Raw genomic sequence first — 17,499 nt, 5'->3', positions numbered from 1 at the left:
GATTGGATTGGCTACCCCTAGCCTCACCTTATATAGGGGGCGAGAGGTAAGGTTTACAGGGTCCCTAATCGACTTCATGTTGGTGGCTTGTCGGCTTGCACACCAAGATAAACTTCTTGTTTCAAGCCGGCCCCTAGAGTGCCTCCTGGAGCCATGCTGCCATCAGGGCTCCTGGCCCCGAGGCCAGCTCAACACCGGGCTTCCTAGCCGATGGGCCACCCCCAATGTATTGCACTATCAGCTTGCAAATCAGCCTAAGCTAAGGTTTCCTTAGGGTCAAATGTTCATCGGAACGGGATGTTCCAAACCCCATTGAAGGCGACCGAGGCAACCAAAAGCATCAGGTCCAAGCAAATCGCAAAAAGGCTAGGGAATTCGGCCCATAAAGGAACCCTAAGCCATGAGGGCAGCCAGAATCAGCCCCCTCGCTTTTGCCTATGGAGACATTGATACTAAGAGGGATATCATGTTTGATCAGTTGAAGGGATTTCCAGAATTGGGAACCCTCCCATCGATAATAGTCGAGGAGAGGACGGACCTACGGGTATTTAGCTTTCATAATCGGCAAGCATAGGCCCTCCTCATCCTTGAGAATCCGCCACACCCATCTCAGCATAAGGGCCACATATCTAGCGTGGCGACAGAATACCTAGACTGCCTAGGTCCTTACAAAAACAGATATCAGTCCACTTAACCATATGGCATTTCTGGTGCCCATTGACCGCCTATCAGATGTCACATCCTATGTTTTGTATCACATCACTTCAGCTAATAAAGATTAAAATTGGACCCAACAAAACTTTTGTGGTGAATTGCCTCTTATTGGATATACTTTGTTCAATTGATCAATAAAACTACATATTGGAAAATGATTGATCGATAAGGCTCCGACGCATATACCCATGCTATCATCTACTGAAGAAAAATAAAACTCTTTCTTCAAACTGACATTGAAAGAGATAATGAATATCATTGCATCAAGAAATTTCAAACCGCACTAAATAGAAAAACAACATTGCCTTTGGAGTATAAAACCATGGACTACAAGAGATAATGCAACATAAGTTTTTTTTACGGTGACGTGACAACACAGCTTATTGCTTCGGAAATAAATTCATTATAGTAATAACAGAGCAAGTTCTTTTCTTTCCATGGTGCCCTTGTTTTGTGAGAAGGTCCTACTTTCATGCTTGCATGGGAGCGTTGGAGACCTGAAATTTTGTAGTGCATATGTTACGAACACCAGCTTAAATGCAGCATAAGCTAAATGTAAAATATATAGACAAGGTAAAAACATAATAACAATGAAAAATCTACTCTATAAATAAACTATGGATAGTCAACAAAAATAAATGAAACCAAGTAGGTAAATACGATTATATTCCCTCCTTTTAGAAAAATAGGTTGCTAATATCTTAATCCAAGCATTTTGGGGTGCAAGTGAGAGAAGAATCTATTATTTTGAAAGCATGATGCAACTTAACTGGCCATGCCGGGCAGATAGTTTGAGTGCAATCAGGTAACTTCACGAGAAAAAGTTTGCAGCATACAAAGAATAGAATGCGGTTGTTTTGTGTTGTGGTGAATGTACTCTACAAAAACTAGCTGATGTGAAAAACTAACCGCAAAAAATGAATAAAATCCACTGGCTAGTTAGACAAATGTATTATCACCATCCACCTCGACCCCATCCATAGTCTAATTTGAACAATCAATAAAGAATTCTGGAGGGTACACCATATCTACATACATTTCAAAATATATATACACATGGACTTTTGTGGAACTTTGCCACTTGAAACATTAGTGTATAGGAAGCAAGCTAACAATTTCAGCGGTAGGTTTTCCAGAGCGGCCAGACTACTGAAAGAGATTAGAAGTTCCCCTTGTGCACTTGCATGGAACTAAGTGATTTCAATACAGAGCCCCTGATCCAGCCCACAGTTAATCTTATACCTGGTTTGCCATTCAGTTTGCACAGCGTCCGTCGAGCCTCTGAACAATATTTTCAATGGAAGGTCTCTTCTTCCGATCAATCTGCACACACTCTAGACCAATTTTAATGCATACTTTTATTTCCTGGAGGTCATTTGCTTTTAACGTTGAGTATCTGGATGCTATGCGCCCGTCTGTCCAATTTTGACGTACCTGTGTAAAAGAATTTCAAACTGTTATCCTTGATAATATAAAAGTAAACTCCAACATAAGCTTCCAGATTTTAACATGTAATATTTTTCTTACATTTTCAATAAAATCTCTTGCTGACGGTTCGTTCTGTTTGGGTTGATTCTTCTCACCAGTGGTAGTCTCGATGATTAGTAGGCCTAAACTATATATGTCCGACTGGGCGGAGATTTCACCTCTGTACAAATATTCTGGAGCTATGTATCCGCTGCATATAATTAGCAGTAATAATTCAATATAAGCACTAGTAGAAGATGAAAATGCAATTTACTACAAAATATTATCACAGTTGTAACCGGCTTACTATGATCCCACAACATTCTGTGTGTTCGCCCGCGTTTGTTCTTGGCCAAAGAGCCTGGAAAGTCCAAAGTCCGCGATTTTTGGGTTCATGTTGTCATCCAACAATATATTTTCGGGCTTGAGGTCCATATGGATAATGGGAATCCTATGAAGGAAAAGTAAACCATTGCAGATCCCCTTGATTATTTTGAAGCGTGTGTCCCAAGCCATGCTATTGGATCTGTCTGAAGAAGTTAAAGATCAACTTGTTTCAGTGTCTGAGATTTAACAGTTGAAGGAACATAGAACAGGTTCATGCAATCCGCTATAACATTGCAAACATTTGATGAAACTAAAATAGAAATGTATCGGAAAGCGTCACACACCAAAAAGGTTCTTCAGAAGGCTTCCCTTGGGTAAATACTCATAGCAGAGTAGGCTTTCAAAAACATCTGCAACAATATACCTCCCATTGTTCAGTACCACTCTCTTCTGTCCTTCATGGCAAAACCCAACCAGCTTTACTATGTTGTCATGTTTGAGAGCCATGATATTCTGAACCTCATTGGTAATTGCTTTGTCACGTGGGAGGGGAGCATTTTCGGCAAGCCTCTTCACGGCAATGTGTTGTCCATCTGGCATAATTCCCTGTTCAACCTCACAGATGATTTTTCAGAACTACTGGCATTTTCTGCAACTTTGCAAATGGTAGAGAATGGTACGGGATGAACATACCGTATAAACTGTTCCAAATGTACCTGTACCAAGAACACGGTCCTCTGAGAACTGATTTGTGATAGTCCTCAAGAAGTCTAACGGTAGTTCCTTGGGTAATGTGCTTAGAACACTCTGCCCGTTCCCTTCGGTGTTCATTTCTGACGATATATATAGTACTGTATATAAGAAGTTATGGATGTGAGCTGTTATGGATTTATCTAAGCAAGGGGGAACAAAATCTTCCTTTGAACTAAGCTATAAACATAGTTTTGCTACGAGCATCTGAAGATAACAAGCATGTTAATGAAAAGCACTGACCTGGAGAAGGTGGAACACTTGAGCTATGCTAGAAGCTGGGAACAGAAGCACGAAATGGGGATGAGGATTCTGAGATGAATGGTTTCGTTGTTAGCCGGAGTCGCATATAAATGAACCCAACGAGATCTGGGTTGAGTTGACTTGAGTCTTCCTCAAGTCTTCCTTTCAAAGAAGACGGGGGATCTGTAGCGCGTGAGGACCGCTAGCCGCTGGCCGCCAGATCCGGCGACGCGCTGGACCGAGCCGGCTGGACGCGGTGCGCGCTGGATTATACTGCTCAAAAGAAAATAGTACGTACAAATTTTAGGTACTACTATTTTTTTTAATACAGTACAGACGCAAGCGCTCTTTCATATGTCTATATACTCACCCCTATAAAGGCACACACGCATATCTTATCCTTATGATCACCTTCAAGAGATTAAGACGACATATCATCTTACGAAGTCACCGTGAGCGTCTCGTCGTCGACGGGAACATCTCCGCTACTAAAAGCGCATTGCCGAGGATGCGAGTAACAAGACTTGAACCCTAGTGGAATGTGGATACCACTGACCCTCTAACCATCCAACAACAGGTTGGTTTGCTTAGGTAGCACTACTTGACTATTTCTTTTTCATGGTAATACATGTCTCATTTAGTATATCATAAAGACCATACTACAAGTCACGTATATACCGATATGAAAAAACTGAAAAGAGAGCAAAACGCTAGTCTTTGCACAAAGAAACATCATCCAAGAAAGAAAATTACAATCAGGACCGAAAAATTCCTTGAGCTTGACACCAACGTCCGTCACCTGCCTCCGGCACCACCAAAGAGAAAAATGACGAATCACCTCATCACCCAAGCTCAACGCGACTGCATCGCTGATATGCAGCTTTGCAGACCTTCAAGGTACCTCACCAAAGGCGAAGCTATCGCCGTTGAACGAATCAGACCGGGGAAACACAACGGACACGCCATTGAACTCCAGATCTAACACCCCGCATGACTAAGACCTCAGAGGAGGAAGCCATACCTACCAGCCACGAACCACGAACTACGAACCCATCACATGATTCGCTATTTTCAATATGCCACTGATGCAGACCACAATTTGCATCTGCTCCTGGACTACCTCCCAAGCTCTCGTCGGCGTTGGAGCAAACCTCCTCGCAACGACGGAGTCTGAGGACACAAATCCACCACGAGGATGTTGTCGCCACACCATCCTTACTTGAACATACTGATTTCCAAATCCATCTATAACCATGGGACAATCGCCTCGTCAGGGAAGGATTTGAAGCTTCTTTATTCAGCGCCGCCATCGCCATCACCGAAGTCAAGATGATGAAGGACCCAAAAACCTAAGCTACTAGGGCCTAAACATAAAGCCAAACGATCTGCACGCGCGTCATCCAGCGACCCCCTCACCACCGATGACCGAGAGGTCATTGGCGGAGGGTTGCTAGGCTTTCTAGTCGCTCGTGTCTCCAAAGGGAAAAACCATATTTGGTGTACGTCTGCCTCGATAGTACTTGACTAGCTTATGTAAAAAAACGGGGTCTTCGGTACCTAGTAGGTCAGTAGAGTACTAAATAGGAGTAGTATATTTCCACACTCTAGGCTTGGCCATCGACAAGTCCACGTAAATTGAGAGTACTCCTAAGGGTTTAGGGTTTAGTTAATTTTTTCATTAGAGCATCTCTAGCCGATTGCCTGAAAGACTATAGACGTGAATGCCGCGATATGGTTTTGCACGGAGGCTGCGGCGGCTGGCACAACGGCATTTTGAAAGAAACAAAGCTGGAGGTGGCGTTGAGCGAATCCCAATGGAGCGGCAGCGAATCGACCGCCCCACAGCTGGAACCGATAGATCACGGATGGGGGCGATGAATCCATTGACGACGATAATGGGGGAGGCTGAATTTGGACGGTAATGGGCGGCGGCTGTTGCGGGCGATGCGAGGATGCAACTCGAGGTAGGTTGAAATAGGGATGGATCTTAGCGGCATCGTGGCAGTTGGGGAGTGGGAACAGTCAGAATCGATGGTGGTGCTGGAGGGTGATGACGCGGCTGGAGGCTAGAAAAAATTCATGGGCAGTTGCAAGTTGGGGCATGCATTTTGGTTTTTTGTGGTAATCATAGTGGCGCTGCAAATATGCATGAACTAACCTGATCGGCGATGCTCTGGTTATCATTAGGCGAGTAGCCCATAACCATCACTTCACCCTTGTCAAAGTTGATGGCGAGACCCGACATTTGTTGGAAACATAGGAGGAGGAATTTGAGGGGGCTGATGTCCTCCGCTGAGCCGGTTACCATGATAATGGTATCGTCGGCATACTGCGGGAGGGAAACCCCTCCTCCATCTACCAGATGGGGCACCACATCGTGGATATGGCCCGCGGTCCTAGCTCTGTCAAGGAGGTGGCCAAGGCCTCGACAAGCATGTTAAACAAGAATGGGGAGAAGGGGTCACCCTGTCTGACCCCACATAGGGTGGGGAAGAAGGGCCCAATTTCCCCGTTGATGTTAACCGCAGTGCGACCGCAAGATACCATATGCATCACGCGCATAACCCATCTATCGTCTAAGCCCTGACGGAGGAGGACCTCCCGCAAGAAGGGCCAGTGAACAGTGTCGTAGGCCTTATGGAAGTCAATCTTCAGAAATACCACTTTCAGTTGCCTCGGTGTACCTCATGAAGGACTTCATGGAACACCAACACCCCATCGAGAATGTACCTTCCTCTAATGAAGGCCGACTGATTCGGATGGGTGATGTGTTCTACAAACTGGGTCATCCTATTGGCGTAGCCCCTTCCCCCAAAATGCGGAATATCACATTGATCATCGTGATTGGGCGGAATTGGCGAATGTCTGAGGCCCCCGGCAGTTTGGGCATGAGAGTGATGATCCCGTTGTTAAGCCGGGCAGGTCAATGGAGCCCACGTAGAACTCCTCAAAGATCGCCATCACCTTGGGTTTGACGATGTCCCGGAAAGTTTGGAAGAACTTCAGCGGGAGGCCATCAGGCCCCGTGGCGGATGTTGGATTCATGCCCTTGATGACCATCTAGACCTCCTCCTCGGAAAATGGAGCCATAAGGGCCTCATTGTAGGCCGTCGACACATGCCGGTGATCAGCCCAAATGTCCAGGGCCAAGGTCGCCCCTCCCCTAGGGGAGGCGGAGAAGAGCACTTTGTAGATGCCATCAACGTGGGTGCGAATGCCAACCGGCCGCTGGAGGAGGCGGTCGCCATCCCAAAGGAGAGGGATGGTGTTCCGGCGTCTCCGGCCGTTAGCTATGGCCTGGAGGTAAGCCGTATTGGCATCACCTTTGAGGACCCACTTTTGGGTCCCCTGTTGGCGCCAATAAGCCTCCTCGTCTGTGTAGATTTGGAGAGGTCATGACTTTATTTAGTAATGATTCCACTATCTCGGAAGAGGTTCCAATTGATTATGAGAATAAAGTTGCTATCTATGATGATTATTGTGATGACTTGTATGCTATTAAGAATAATGATAACCATTAAACTTGTCATCATGATTTTAGTTTTCAATTGGATTATGCCTCATATGGTAATTATTTTGTTGAGTTTGCTCCCACTATTATTCATGAGAAGAAATTCGCTTATGTGGAGAGTAATACAATTTATATGCTTGGGGGTCATGAAAAGAATGATTTATGTGATAATTATATTGTTGAATTCATTCATGATGCTACTAAAAATTATTATGAGTGAGGAATAAGTGCTTGTAGGAATTACAATAATACCAAGTTTCCTCTCTATGTGCTCAAAATCTTGAAGTTATGCTTGTTTTGCTTTCCTATGCTAGCTGATTATTGTTCTTATAAATTGTTTGCTCACAAAATACCTATGCATAGGAAGTGGGTTAGACTTAAATGTGCTAGTCATATTCTTCATGATGCTCTCTTTATGTTTCAATTCTTATCTTTTATGTGAGCGTCATTGAAATCATCATGCCTAGCTAGGGGCGTTAAACGATAGCGCTTGTTGGGAGGTAACCCAACTTTATTTTTATTCCTTGCTTTTTGCTCTTGTTTAGTAATAAATAATTTATCTATCCTTTGTTTTGGTTGTGTTTTTTGTGTTTAATTAGTGTTTGTGCCAAGTAGAACCATTGGGAAGACGTGGGGAAAGTCTTTTTGTTCTTGCTGTAAAAAACAGAAACTTTAGCGCTCACGAGAATTGCTGCCATTTTTATTTGGATAGTGATATTTAGTTAATTATTTTTTCAGATTATTAATAGATAAATTCCTCACGTGCATCAATGTTTTTTAGAATTTTGGGGGTTCCATAAGTATTCGAAACCTACAGATTACTACAGACTGTTCTTTTTTTGACAGATTCTGTTTTTCGTATGTTGTTTGCTTATTTTGATGAATCTATGGCTAGTAATAGAGTTTATGAACCATAGAAAAGTTGGAATATAGTAGGTTTAACACTATATATTCATCAAAATAAAGAATTTATCTATTAAAAATAAGCAAACAACACACGAAAAACAAAATCTGTCAAAAACAGAACAGTCTGTAGTAATATGTAGGTTTCGAATACTTATGGAACCCCCAAAATTCTAAAAAACATTGATGGACGTGAGGAATTTATATACTAATCATCTGCAAAAAGAATTAACTAAATAGCACTATCTAAATAAAAATGGCAGCAATTCTCGTGAGCGCTAAAGTTTCTGGTTTTTACAGCAAGAACAAAAAGACTTTCCCCACGTCTTCCCAACGGTTCTACTTGGCACAAATACTAATTAAACATAAAAAACACAACCAAAACAGAGGATAGATAAATTATTTATTACTAAACAGGAGCAAAAAGTAAGGAATAAAAATAAAGTTGGGTTACCTCCCAACAAGCGCTATCGTTTAACGCCCCTAGCTAGGCATGATGATTTCAATGACGCTCACATAAAAGATAAGAATTGAAACATGAAGAGAGCATCACGAAGAATATGACTAGCACATTTAAGTCTAACACACTTACTATGCATAGGTATTTTTTGAGCAAACAATTTATGAGAACAATAATCAACTAGCATAGGAAAGCAAAACAAGCATAACTTCAAGATTTTGAGCACATAGAGAGGAAACTTGGTATTATTGCAATTCCTACAAGCACTTATTCCTCACTCATAATAATTTTTAGTAGCATCATGAATGAATTCAACAATATAACTATCACATAAAGCATTCTTTTCATGATCCCCAAGCATATAAATTGTATTACTCTCCACATAAACGAATTTCTTCTCATGAATAATAGTGGGAGCAAACTCAACAAAATAATTACCATATGAGGCATAATCCAATTGAAAACTAAAATCATGATGACAAGTTTCATGGTTATCATTATTCTTAATAGCATACAAGTCATCACAATAATCATCATAGATAGCAACTTTATTCTCACAATCAATTGGAACCTCTTCCGAGATAGTGGAATCATTACTAAATAAAATCATGACCTCTCCAAATCCACTTTTATAACTATCACAAGAAGATTCAACATCTTCCAAAATAGTGGGATCTTCACTTCCTAAAGTTGACACTCTTCCAAACCCACTTTCATCAATATAATCATCATAAATAGGAGGCATGCTATCATCATAATAAATTTGCTCATCAAAACTTGGGAGACAAAAAATACCATCTTCATCAAAGATAGCTTCCCCAAGGTTGTTGCTTTGCATATCATTAGCATCATGGATATTCAAAGAATTCATACTAACAACATTGCAATCATGCTCATCATTCAAAGATTTAGTGCCGAACATTTTAATGCATTCTTCTTCTAACACTTTGGCACAATTTTCCTTTGCATCATACTCACGAAAGATATTAAATCGATCAGAAAGAATAACTTTGAGGTGGTTTCGTACCCTACAATAATCTCTTCATTTGTTCTCCTCTATTAGTGACTTTGGAGTGACTCTTTGTTGCATGTTAAGGGATTTTTATATGATCCAATTGTGTTATTATTGTTGAGAGAATTTGCACTGATGAAAGTATGAACCCTAGGCCTTGTTTCAATGCATTGCAATACCGTTTTCACTCACTTTTATCATTTGCTACCTTGCTGTTTTTATATTTTCAGACTACAAAAACCTATATCTATCATCCATATTGCACTTGTATCACCATCTCTTCGCCGAACTAGTGCACCTATACAATTTACCATTGTATTGGGTGTGTTGGGGACACAAGAGACTCTTTGTTATTTGGTTGTAGGGTTGTTTGAGAGAGACCATCTTCATCCTACGCCTCCCATGGATTGATAAACCTTAGGTCATCCACTTGAGGGAAATTTGCTACTGTCCTACAAACCTCTGCACTTGAAGGGCCAACAACGTCTACAAGAAGAAGGTTGTGTAGTAGATATCATGCAACAACAACTTCCTTGACCTCTTTGCGGAAATCCAGGCCACCCCTTAGCATGACTGCCATATTAGGTGGCTGTGTATTGGGGTCCTTGCTTGGACTCTTTGGACCGTGCGTAATAAACTTATGATCCATCGTGTTCCTCTACGACATGTTACTGACGTTATTTTCAAAATGTGTGGTTACTTGCAGCTTTGGTGGCCGCTTAGCCGGCCCAGGATCAAGACGTCATCAACATCATCATTGCAGATCTTCGCTCGATGGCTGCCCGCTTGGCGTTGTCGCTTCCTCCATCACCACCTGAGCCGTATTAGCGGCCTTGAGGCCTGTGCCGCCGCTTTTCTTTTCATCTTCTTATAGGGCTTGTTGAGCTGTGCCCTCAGCAGAACCATGTGTACTCTATTTGTCTGGTACTTTTGTGTGTGTGTGCGGTGTGAACGTTTGTCGAACCTTGTGATCTGATAGGTTTCTTTATATATAAAGCGGCACGAAAGCCTTTTTCAGTAATATGCAACAACATGAGCCAAAATTTTGGGTTATCCCCCCTCCCCCAGAAAATCATCAGCATTTAAAGATATATCATCTGCTAGAGCATTGTTTTGGGCCCAAAATGCCCTAAACGACCGTTTCGCGAACATATGATTATTTCATCATCTGTTGGAGATGTTCTCATAGAACCACATTGTTTTGGCCGAAGGAATTCTGAGCCGCATTGTTTTTGCCAAAGGGAAGAAAGAGTGCAGAGCTAGAACACCGCCAGCTTGTCGCCAACAAAAGCATGTTGGTGGACACATTTTAAAATTTTATGGATCTCATCTAACTAAATCTTGTATCTCGGCGCAACTTAAGTTTTGAAATCTCTTTTTGCAAAAAAATACAAAAATCTCAGAGGCTCATTCAAATACATGACTTGTGTGTAAGTTTAGTCTCAACTGCTAGTTGAGTTGAAGAAACACCAACATGTAAGGTGGATTGTTCCAGTACTCCTTGTGCATGAGAAAATAGAGCAATAAAGTGCATGCTCAATCGCTCACTTCATGCCATGCAACACACACGCGTCACATTTTGTGAATCAAGTTTAAGTTCAAACTAATGTTATGTGCCTTGTTGGAAGAACTAAAATTTGACATGGTAGTGCACTGCCTAACTCTTAAGTGTACGTGTCAATAATCGAGCACATCATGGACACAATTTTTACATCCACAATTTTCTTTCACCACTCATGAGTTGCATTTCTCCACTCTCCCACGCGTCCACTCTATGTAGAGGCAATACCATGGAGAGAGGCTACAGAGAAGACATAGCATTAGAACAAACACACACACTGGGCTAGTTTCTTGTCCTAAGTTGCTTCTCCGGTGAAACCATCTCGGAAACTCCATGCACATTCATCCAAGAGAGCAGGCCTCCAAAATCGCGTACCTAGAAAACCTGAACCGGGTGAGAGGCCATAAGGTTTTTGGGGACCGTCTCGGCACCACTGCTTGCTTCTAATCGACTATGTCCTCGTTGTCCATCCGCCTGATTCTACTACCTCCTCTATGGAGGACGACCACCTTGTCTTCACCACCATGCATGGCCGACGATGTTGTTGTACCCGAGTTTTGGCGAACTTGTATGATCTGAACCTCTCTTTGTTGACATGTGCCTTGCTACCTCTTGAGCATGCGTTGGTTTTTCCTTAAAGAGGAAAGGGTGATGCAGTACAGTAGTGTAAGTATTTCCCTTAGTTTTTGAGAACCAAGGTATCAATCCAGTAGGAGGTAACACACAAGTCACCTAGTACCTGCACAAACAGACAAGAACCTCGCAACCAACACGATAAAGGGGTTGTCAATCCCTTCACGATCACTTACGAATATGAGATCTGATAGAGATAATAAGATAAATATTTTTGGTATTTTTATGATATAGATTGGAAAATAAAGATTGCAAAATAAACGGTAATAGAAATAGCAAATTGATATGAAAATAATATGATGGAAGATAGACCCGGGGGCCATTGGTTTCACTAGTGGCTTCTCTCAAGATAGCAAATTCTACGGTGGGTGAACAAATTACTGTCGAGCAATCGATAGAAAAGCGAATACTTATGAGAATATCTAGGCATGATCATGTATATAGGCATCACATCCGCGACAAGTAGACCAAAACGATTCTGCATCTACTACTATTACTCCAGACAACGACCGCTATCCAGCATGCATCTAGAGTATTAAGTTCATAAGAATAGAGTAACGCATTAGGCAAGATGACATGATGTAGAGGGATAAACCCAAGCAATATGATATAAACCCCATATTTTTATCCTCGATGGCAACAATATAATGCGTGCCTTGCTCCCCTGCTATCACTGGAAAAGGACACCGCAAGATTGAACCCAAAGCTAAGCACTTCTCCCATTGCAAGAACGATCAATCTAGTAGGCCAAACCAAACTGATAATTCGAAGAGACTCGCAAAGATATTTAAATCATGCATAAAAGATTTTAGAGAAGAATCAAATATTGTTCATAGATAATCTTGATTATAAACCCACAATTCATCGGATCTCGACATACACACCGCAAAAAGAATTACATCGAATAGATCACCAAGAGAATCGAGGAGAACTTTGTATTGAGATCCAAAGAGAGAGAAGAAGCCATCTAGCTAATAACTATGGAGCAGAAGGTCTGTGGTAAACTACTCACACATCATCAGAGAGGCTATGGTGTTGATGTAGAAGCCCTCCGTGATCAATTCCCCCTCCGGCAGAGCGCCGGAAAAGGCCCCAAGATGGGATCTCACGGGTACAGAAGGTTGCGGCGGTGGAAATAGGGTTTCGTGGTGCTCCTGGATGTTTTCGGGGTATATGGGTATATATAGGAGGAAGAAGTACGTCGGTGGAGTTACGAGGGGCCCACGAGGGTGAGGGCGCGCCTACCCCCCGGGCGCGCCTCCCTGCCTCGTGGCCTCCTCGCTTATTTCTTGACGTCCACTTCAAGTCTCCTGGATCATGTTTGTTCCAAAAATAACTCTCCCAAAAGTTTCATTCCGTTTGGATTCCGTTTCATATTCCTTTTCTACGAAACAATGAAATAGGAAAAAAAAATTTGCACTGGGCCTTTGGTTAGTAGGTTAGTCCCAAAAATAATATAAAAAGGTAAATTAAAGCCCATTAAACATCCAAAACAGATAATATAATAGCATGGAACAATCAAAAATTATAGATACGTTGGAGACGTATCATGCCTTTGGCCCATATGAGTATATGTTGGATGTTCCTAGTTTGTCATATGTGATTTGTTATGTAAGTAATCTTGTGTTGGTGCTAATATGGATTAAGCTTAACCAAAAACTGGTTAATTTCCTAACATTGACTGGCTTTGTTGTTGCTTTGAAACTGAGCCCATTTTTTGGAATAGTTTGAATTGCTTACCACATATGTCATGTGGTGAAACTGAGCCCGTTTACAGGTGCTTGTTTCAAAAGAAGGCAGACCGAAACCTTCTTGTGGCTCGTTGCAATGAACATGTACTAGGTTTTGGCTAGCACTCTAAGAGGGCCGCTTACTCTTGAATAGGACAAAGCATTTTTTGAGGCCATTGTAATCTTTGCGTGTGTGTTGTCACCAATGTGTTGGGTGACAACTTAGTTGATGCATATTTGCATACGTGGGGTGTCAAAAAGTTGTTGTTTGCATTTGAACCCAAGTTTGGCTCCACTGATGTCGGTGGTGAACAGTATGGCATAGAGAATGGTTGAGAACCATTCCATGGTCGAACAAATTCATGAGCTGCAGTGGGTGGCAAAGGAACCCGAGCTCATTAAGTGTGTGTTACCAACAATTTTGCTGATGTGAGCATTGTTGCTAAGCTTCCTCCTTGAAGGATCTTTTCCACTTCTCTATTGAGAGCCTCATTGGATCTTTGGATGTTGAAGAGAAGGTAAGGGCAAATGATACACGACCTAAGGAGTAGAGGGACATGTTGTTACCAATGTGGTGCACATACATTCCCACAAGTTCAAGAGAAAGAGCAAAGTCTCCAACTACCAACTTCAAAAGGAAGAATGACCGAAAAAGGAGCAACACAGAGAAGGGTCCTTGCTGGGTTTGCGGTGAAACAAATCATGGGGCTCCTCAATGTCCATGCTGCCATGGCCAGAAAAAGGATATTGGACAGAGTTGAAAATATGTCAACATGACCATTGGTGATTGAAAGTGAACTAAAGTCGTCTATCAAGTTTATCTCAGTGCATTGGTCTCTAGGTGATTTTCTACGCACATGTTTGACCCCCTATTTCAAAAAGGAAAAAGACATCAGTTTTCGAATACTTGAAGGTCTTTCCGTTTAATTTGAGTCATAGAACATCTACACTATTAGGAGGGGTCAAGACAGTTCGAGGAAGTTGGGGATCAAGCAAAACACATATACATTGCCTGCCCACAGTGAAAAAAATTCATTTTGGAGGTAAACTCTTGGTCAAAGCTTTCAGACACAAATCCCTTTCCTACTTTGTTTAAAGGTTAAACCACTCAGTGAGCGCAGTTGTTTCCCTCTAAGGCGGAACACTTTTCTTGTTACGGGTAGTCCAAAGGGTCCAGGTCACTGCCGCGGACACTAGCCAGAAGAGATGCCTCCTCTTACTTGCACAGTTGGTTTGAGCTTCCAATAACTCACCCAAGTACAGAGCCTGCCACTTAGTACCCAGACCATCATGCAAACGCTCCAAAGGAAGTGAACAACGGGACGAGAGAAGAAAATGTTAGCCTCGAAATCGGGGACACCACAAAAGGGGCACAGACTATCGTCGGGTCCATGCTGTTTGGCCACCTCCATATCTGTCGCGCAGAAGCTAGCATACGAAAATCTTGATCTTCATCAGAAGTGATGCTTTCCACAAGAGAATGCTCCACATAAGGTTTGGCAGACCACATAAGGCCCAATGTGCCGAACCAGTAGAGAAAAACGCCAATGGGGCAGGTGCCAAGACACAACATCCAAAGATCCTGACAATGCCGTTGTGAGGGCCGAGGTTTCCTCACGGCCAATTGTTCGTCGGAACAGGATGTTCCAAACCCAATTGTAGGCGCCAGAGGCTACCAAAAGCATTGGGTCCAAGCAAATCACAAACAAGCTAGGGAATTTGGCCCGTAAAGGAGCCCTACCAAGCCATGAGGCTAGCCAGAATATGCCCTTCTTCTTTGCCTATGGAGATGTTGATACTGAGGTGGATCTCATGTTTGATCGATCAGAGGGATCTCATGTTTGATCAACTGGAGAAATTTCAATTCTTATTTCAAACCGCACTGAACAGAAAAAACAACATTGCATTTGTTTGGAGTATAAAACAATGGACTATAGGAGATAATGGAATATCATTTATCATAATAAATTTAACAAGTTCCACGGTGACGTGACAACACAAATGATTCTTTTAGAAATAAATTCATTATAGTAATGACGGAGAAAGTTCTTTTCTTCCATGTTGCCCTTCTTTCATCAATAGAAGACCCTAGTTTCACGTTCGCATGGAAGTGGTGGAGACCTGAATTTTTGTAGAGGATATGTTACCAACAATAGCTTAAATGCAACATAAGCTATATGTAATTATGTAAACATGGTAAAAAACATAGTAACAGTGAAAAATCTACACTATAAGTAAAATATGGATAGCCGACAAAAACCAAAGGAACCAAGCATGCACATGTGATTATGTTCCCTCCTAGAAAAATATGGGTTACTAATATCTTAATCGAAGCATTTTGGGCTGCAAATCACGAGAATCTATTCTTTGAAAGCCTAATGCAACCTAACTGGTCATGACAGGCAGATAGTGTGAATGCATCAGGTAACATCACGAGAAAAAGTTCGCAGAACCTTAATACTCAGATTGTGCGGTTGTTTTTTGTTGTGGTGAATGTATTTTACTATCCGTTGTGAAAAACTAGCCGCAAAAATTGAATAAAATTGGCTGGCTGGCTAGACAAACGGATTGTCACGATCCATCTCGATCCCATCCATAGTCCAATTTGAACAATTAATATATATTTTGGAGGGTACATAATAACTACCTAGATTTCAAAATGTACACATGGACTTTTGTGGAATTCCGCCATTTGAAACTTTAGTATATAGGCATCAAGCGAACAATTTCAGTGGTAGGTTTCTCAAAAGTAGCCAAACTACTGAAAGAAATCAGAAGACAGAAGTTCCTCCTATTCACTTGCAAGAAACTATACAGAGCCTTTGATCCAGTCCACAGTTAATTTTCATACCAGGTTTGCACAGCATCTACCGAGCCTCTCAACATTGCTTTCGATGGAAGGTCTCTTCTTCCAATCAACGTCCACACACTCTAGACCAATTTCAATGCATACTGTTACTTCCTGGAGGGCATTTGGATTTAACTGGTATATGGATGCTATGTGCCCTTCTGTCCAATTTTGACGTACCTATGTTAAGAATTCGAACTGTTATCCTAGGTGACTATAAAAATAAACTCTCACATAAATCAACATCTAGTATTCTTTCTTACTCTTTCAATAAATTCCCTTGCTGATGGTTCGTTCTGTTTGGGGGTATTCTTCTCGCCAGTGGTAATCTCGATGATTAATAAGCCTAAACTGTAAATGTCTGACTGAGTGGAGATTTCACCTCTGTATAGGTATTCTGGAGCTATGTATCCGCTGCATACAGTTGGCAGTAATAATAAGCATTACTAGAAGGTGAAAATGCAATTAACCACAGAATATCATGACAGCTCCAGTTAGCTTACTATGATCCCACAACATTCTGTGTATTCGCACGTGTTTGTTCTTTGCCAAATAGCCTGGAAAGTCCGAAATCCGATATTTTCGGCGTCATGTTATCATCCAACAATATATTTTGAGGCTTCAAATCCATATGGATAAGAGGAATGCTATGAAGAAAATGTAAACCATCGCATATCCCCTTAATTATCTTGAAGCGGACGTCCCATGCCATATCGATGGGTTTATCTGAAGTTAGGGAGCAAGTTATTTCAGTACCTAAGATTTAATAGCTCAAGGAAGAGAACAGAAGAACATAAATATTTGATGAAACTAAGATAAAAACTATATCAGAAGCGTCACATACCAAAGAGGTTCCTCTGAAGGCTTCCCTTAGGTAAATATTCGTAACAAAGTAGACCTTCGTAAACATCTGAGACAATATATCGCCCATTGTTCAGTACTACTTTCTTCTGTCCTTCATGGCAAAACCCAACCAACTTGACTATATTTTCATGTCGGTAAGCCATGATGTTTTGAACTTCGTTATTAAATATTCTGTCGCGTGCAATCGGCGCATTTTCCGCAAGCTTCTTCACAGCAATCGTTTGCCCATCAGGCATAGTTCCCTGTTCAGCCACACAGACACTTATTCAGAAATATGCACCACTTTTCGAAATGGCAGAAAATGTAAGGCATGAACATACCGTATAAACTGTTCCAAATGCACCTTTACCGATAACCCGGTTGTCTGAGAACTGATCTGTGATGGTCTTCAAGAAGTCTAGAGGTAGGTCCTTGGGTAACGTGCTTAGAACAGTCTGCTTGTCATCTTCAGTATTCATTTCTGATGCTGATGATAT

General features: G+C 41.8%; 2 protein-coding genes across 3 annotated transcripts in view; both read right to left on the bottom strand.

Moving 5' to 3' along the window:
- Window positions 1-950: 950 nt before the first annotated feature.
- The window catches only part of LOC125550805 (cysteine-rich receptor-like protein kinase 36), a 32,818-nt gene continuing 16,269 nt past the window's right edge, over window positions 951-17,499 (bottom strand). Inside the window, exons 1-7 of one of the 2 annotated variants that reach the window (XM_048713899.1) lie at window positions 3,502-3,753; window positions 3,202-3,359; window positions 2,853-3,114; window positions 2,489-2,711; window positions 2,242-2,392; window positions 1,957-2,148; window positions 951-1,211 (exon numbers count right to left, since the gene is read on the bottom strand). In XM_048713899.1, the coding sequence (XP_048569856.1) occupies window positions 1,969-2,148; window positions 2,242-2,392; window positions 2,489-2,711; window positions 2,853-3,114; window positions 3,202-3,339 (954 nt within the window). In that variant the 5' untranslated portion in view covers window positions 3,340-3,359; window positions 3,502-3,753 and the 3' untranslated portion in view covers window positions 951-1,211; window positions 1,957-1,968. Of the gene's footprint in view, window positions 1,212-1,956; window positions 2,149-2,241; window positions 2,393-2,488; window positions 2,712-2,852; window positions 3,115-3,201; window positions 3,360-3,501; window positions 3,754-17,499 lie in introns of those variants that run through there. The other variant, XM_048713900.1, reaches the window with a different exon arrangement.
- Window positions 15,172-17,481, bottom strand: LOC125554627 (cysteine-rich receptor-like protein kinase 40). Its single transcript, XM_048718126.1, has 6 exons — window positions 17,344-17,481; window positions 17,004-17,265; window positions 16,663-16,885; window positions 16,423-16,573; window positions 16,163-16,339; window positions 15,172-15,432 (listed from the first exon to the last, which is right to left on the bottom strand). Exons 1-6 carry the CDS (start codon window positions 17,479-17,481, stop codon window positions 15,406-15,408), a joined length of 978 nt encoding a protein of 325 aa, XP_048574083.1. The 3' UTR covers window positions 15,172-15,405.

The sequence above is a fragment of the Triticum urartu genome, chromosome 4 (genome assembly GCF_003073215.2).
Source record: "Triticum urartu cultivar G1812 chromosome 4, Tu2.1, whole genome shotgun sequence".
Classification (NCBI taxonomy): Eukaryota; Viridiplantae; Streptophyta; class Magnoliopsida; order Poales; family Poaceae; genus Triticum; species Triticum urartu.
This window is presented reverse-complemented; position numbering and strand designations above follow the sequence as displayed.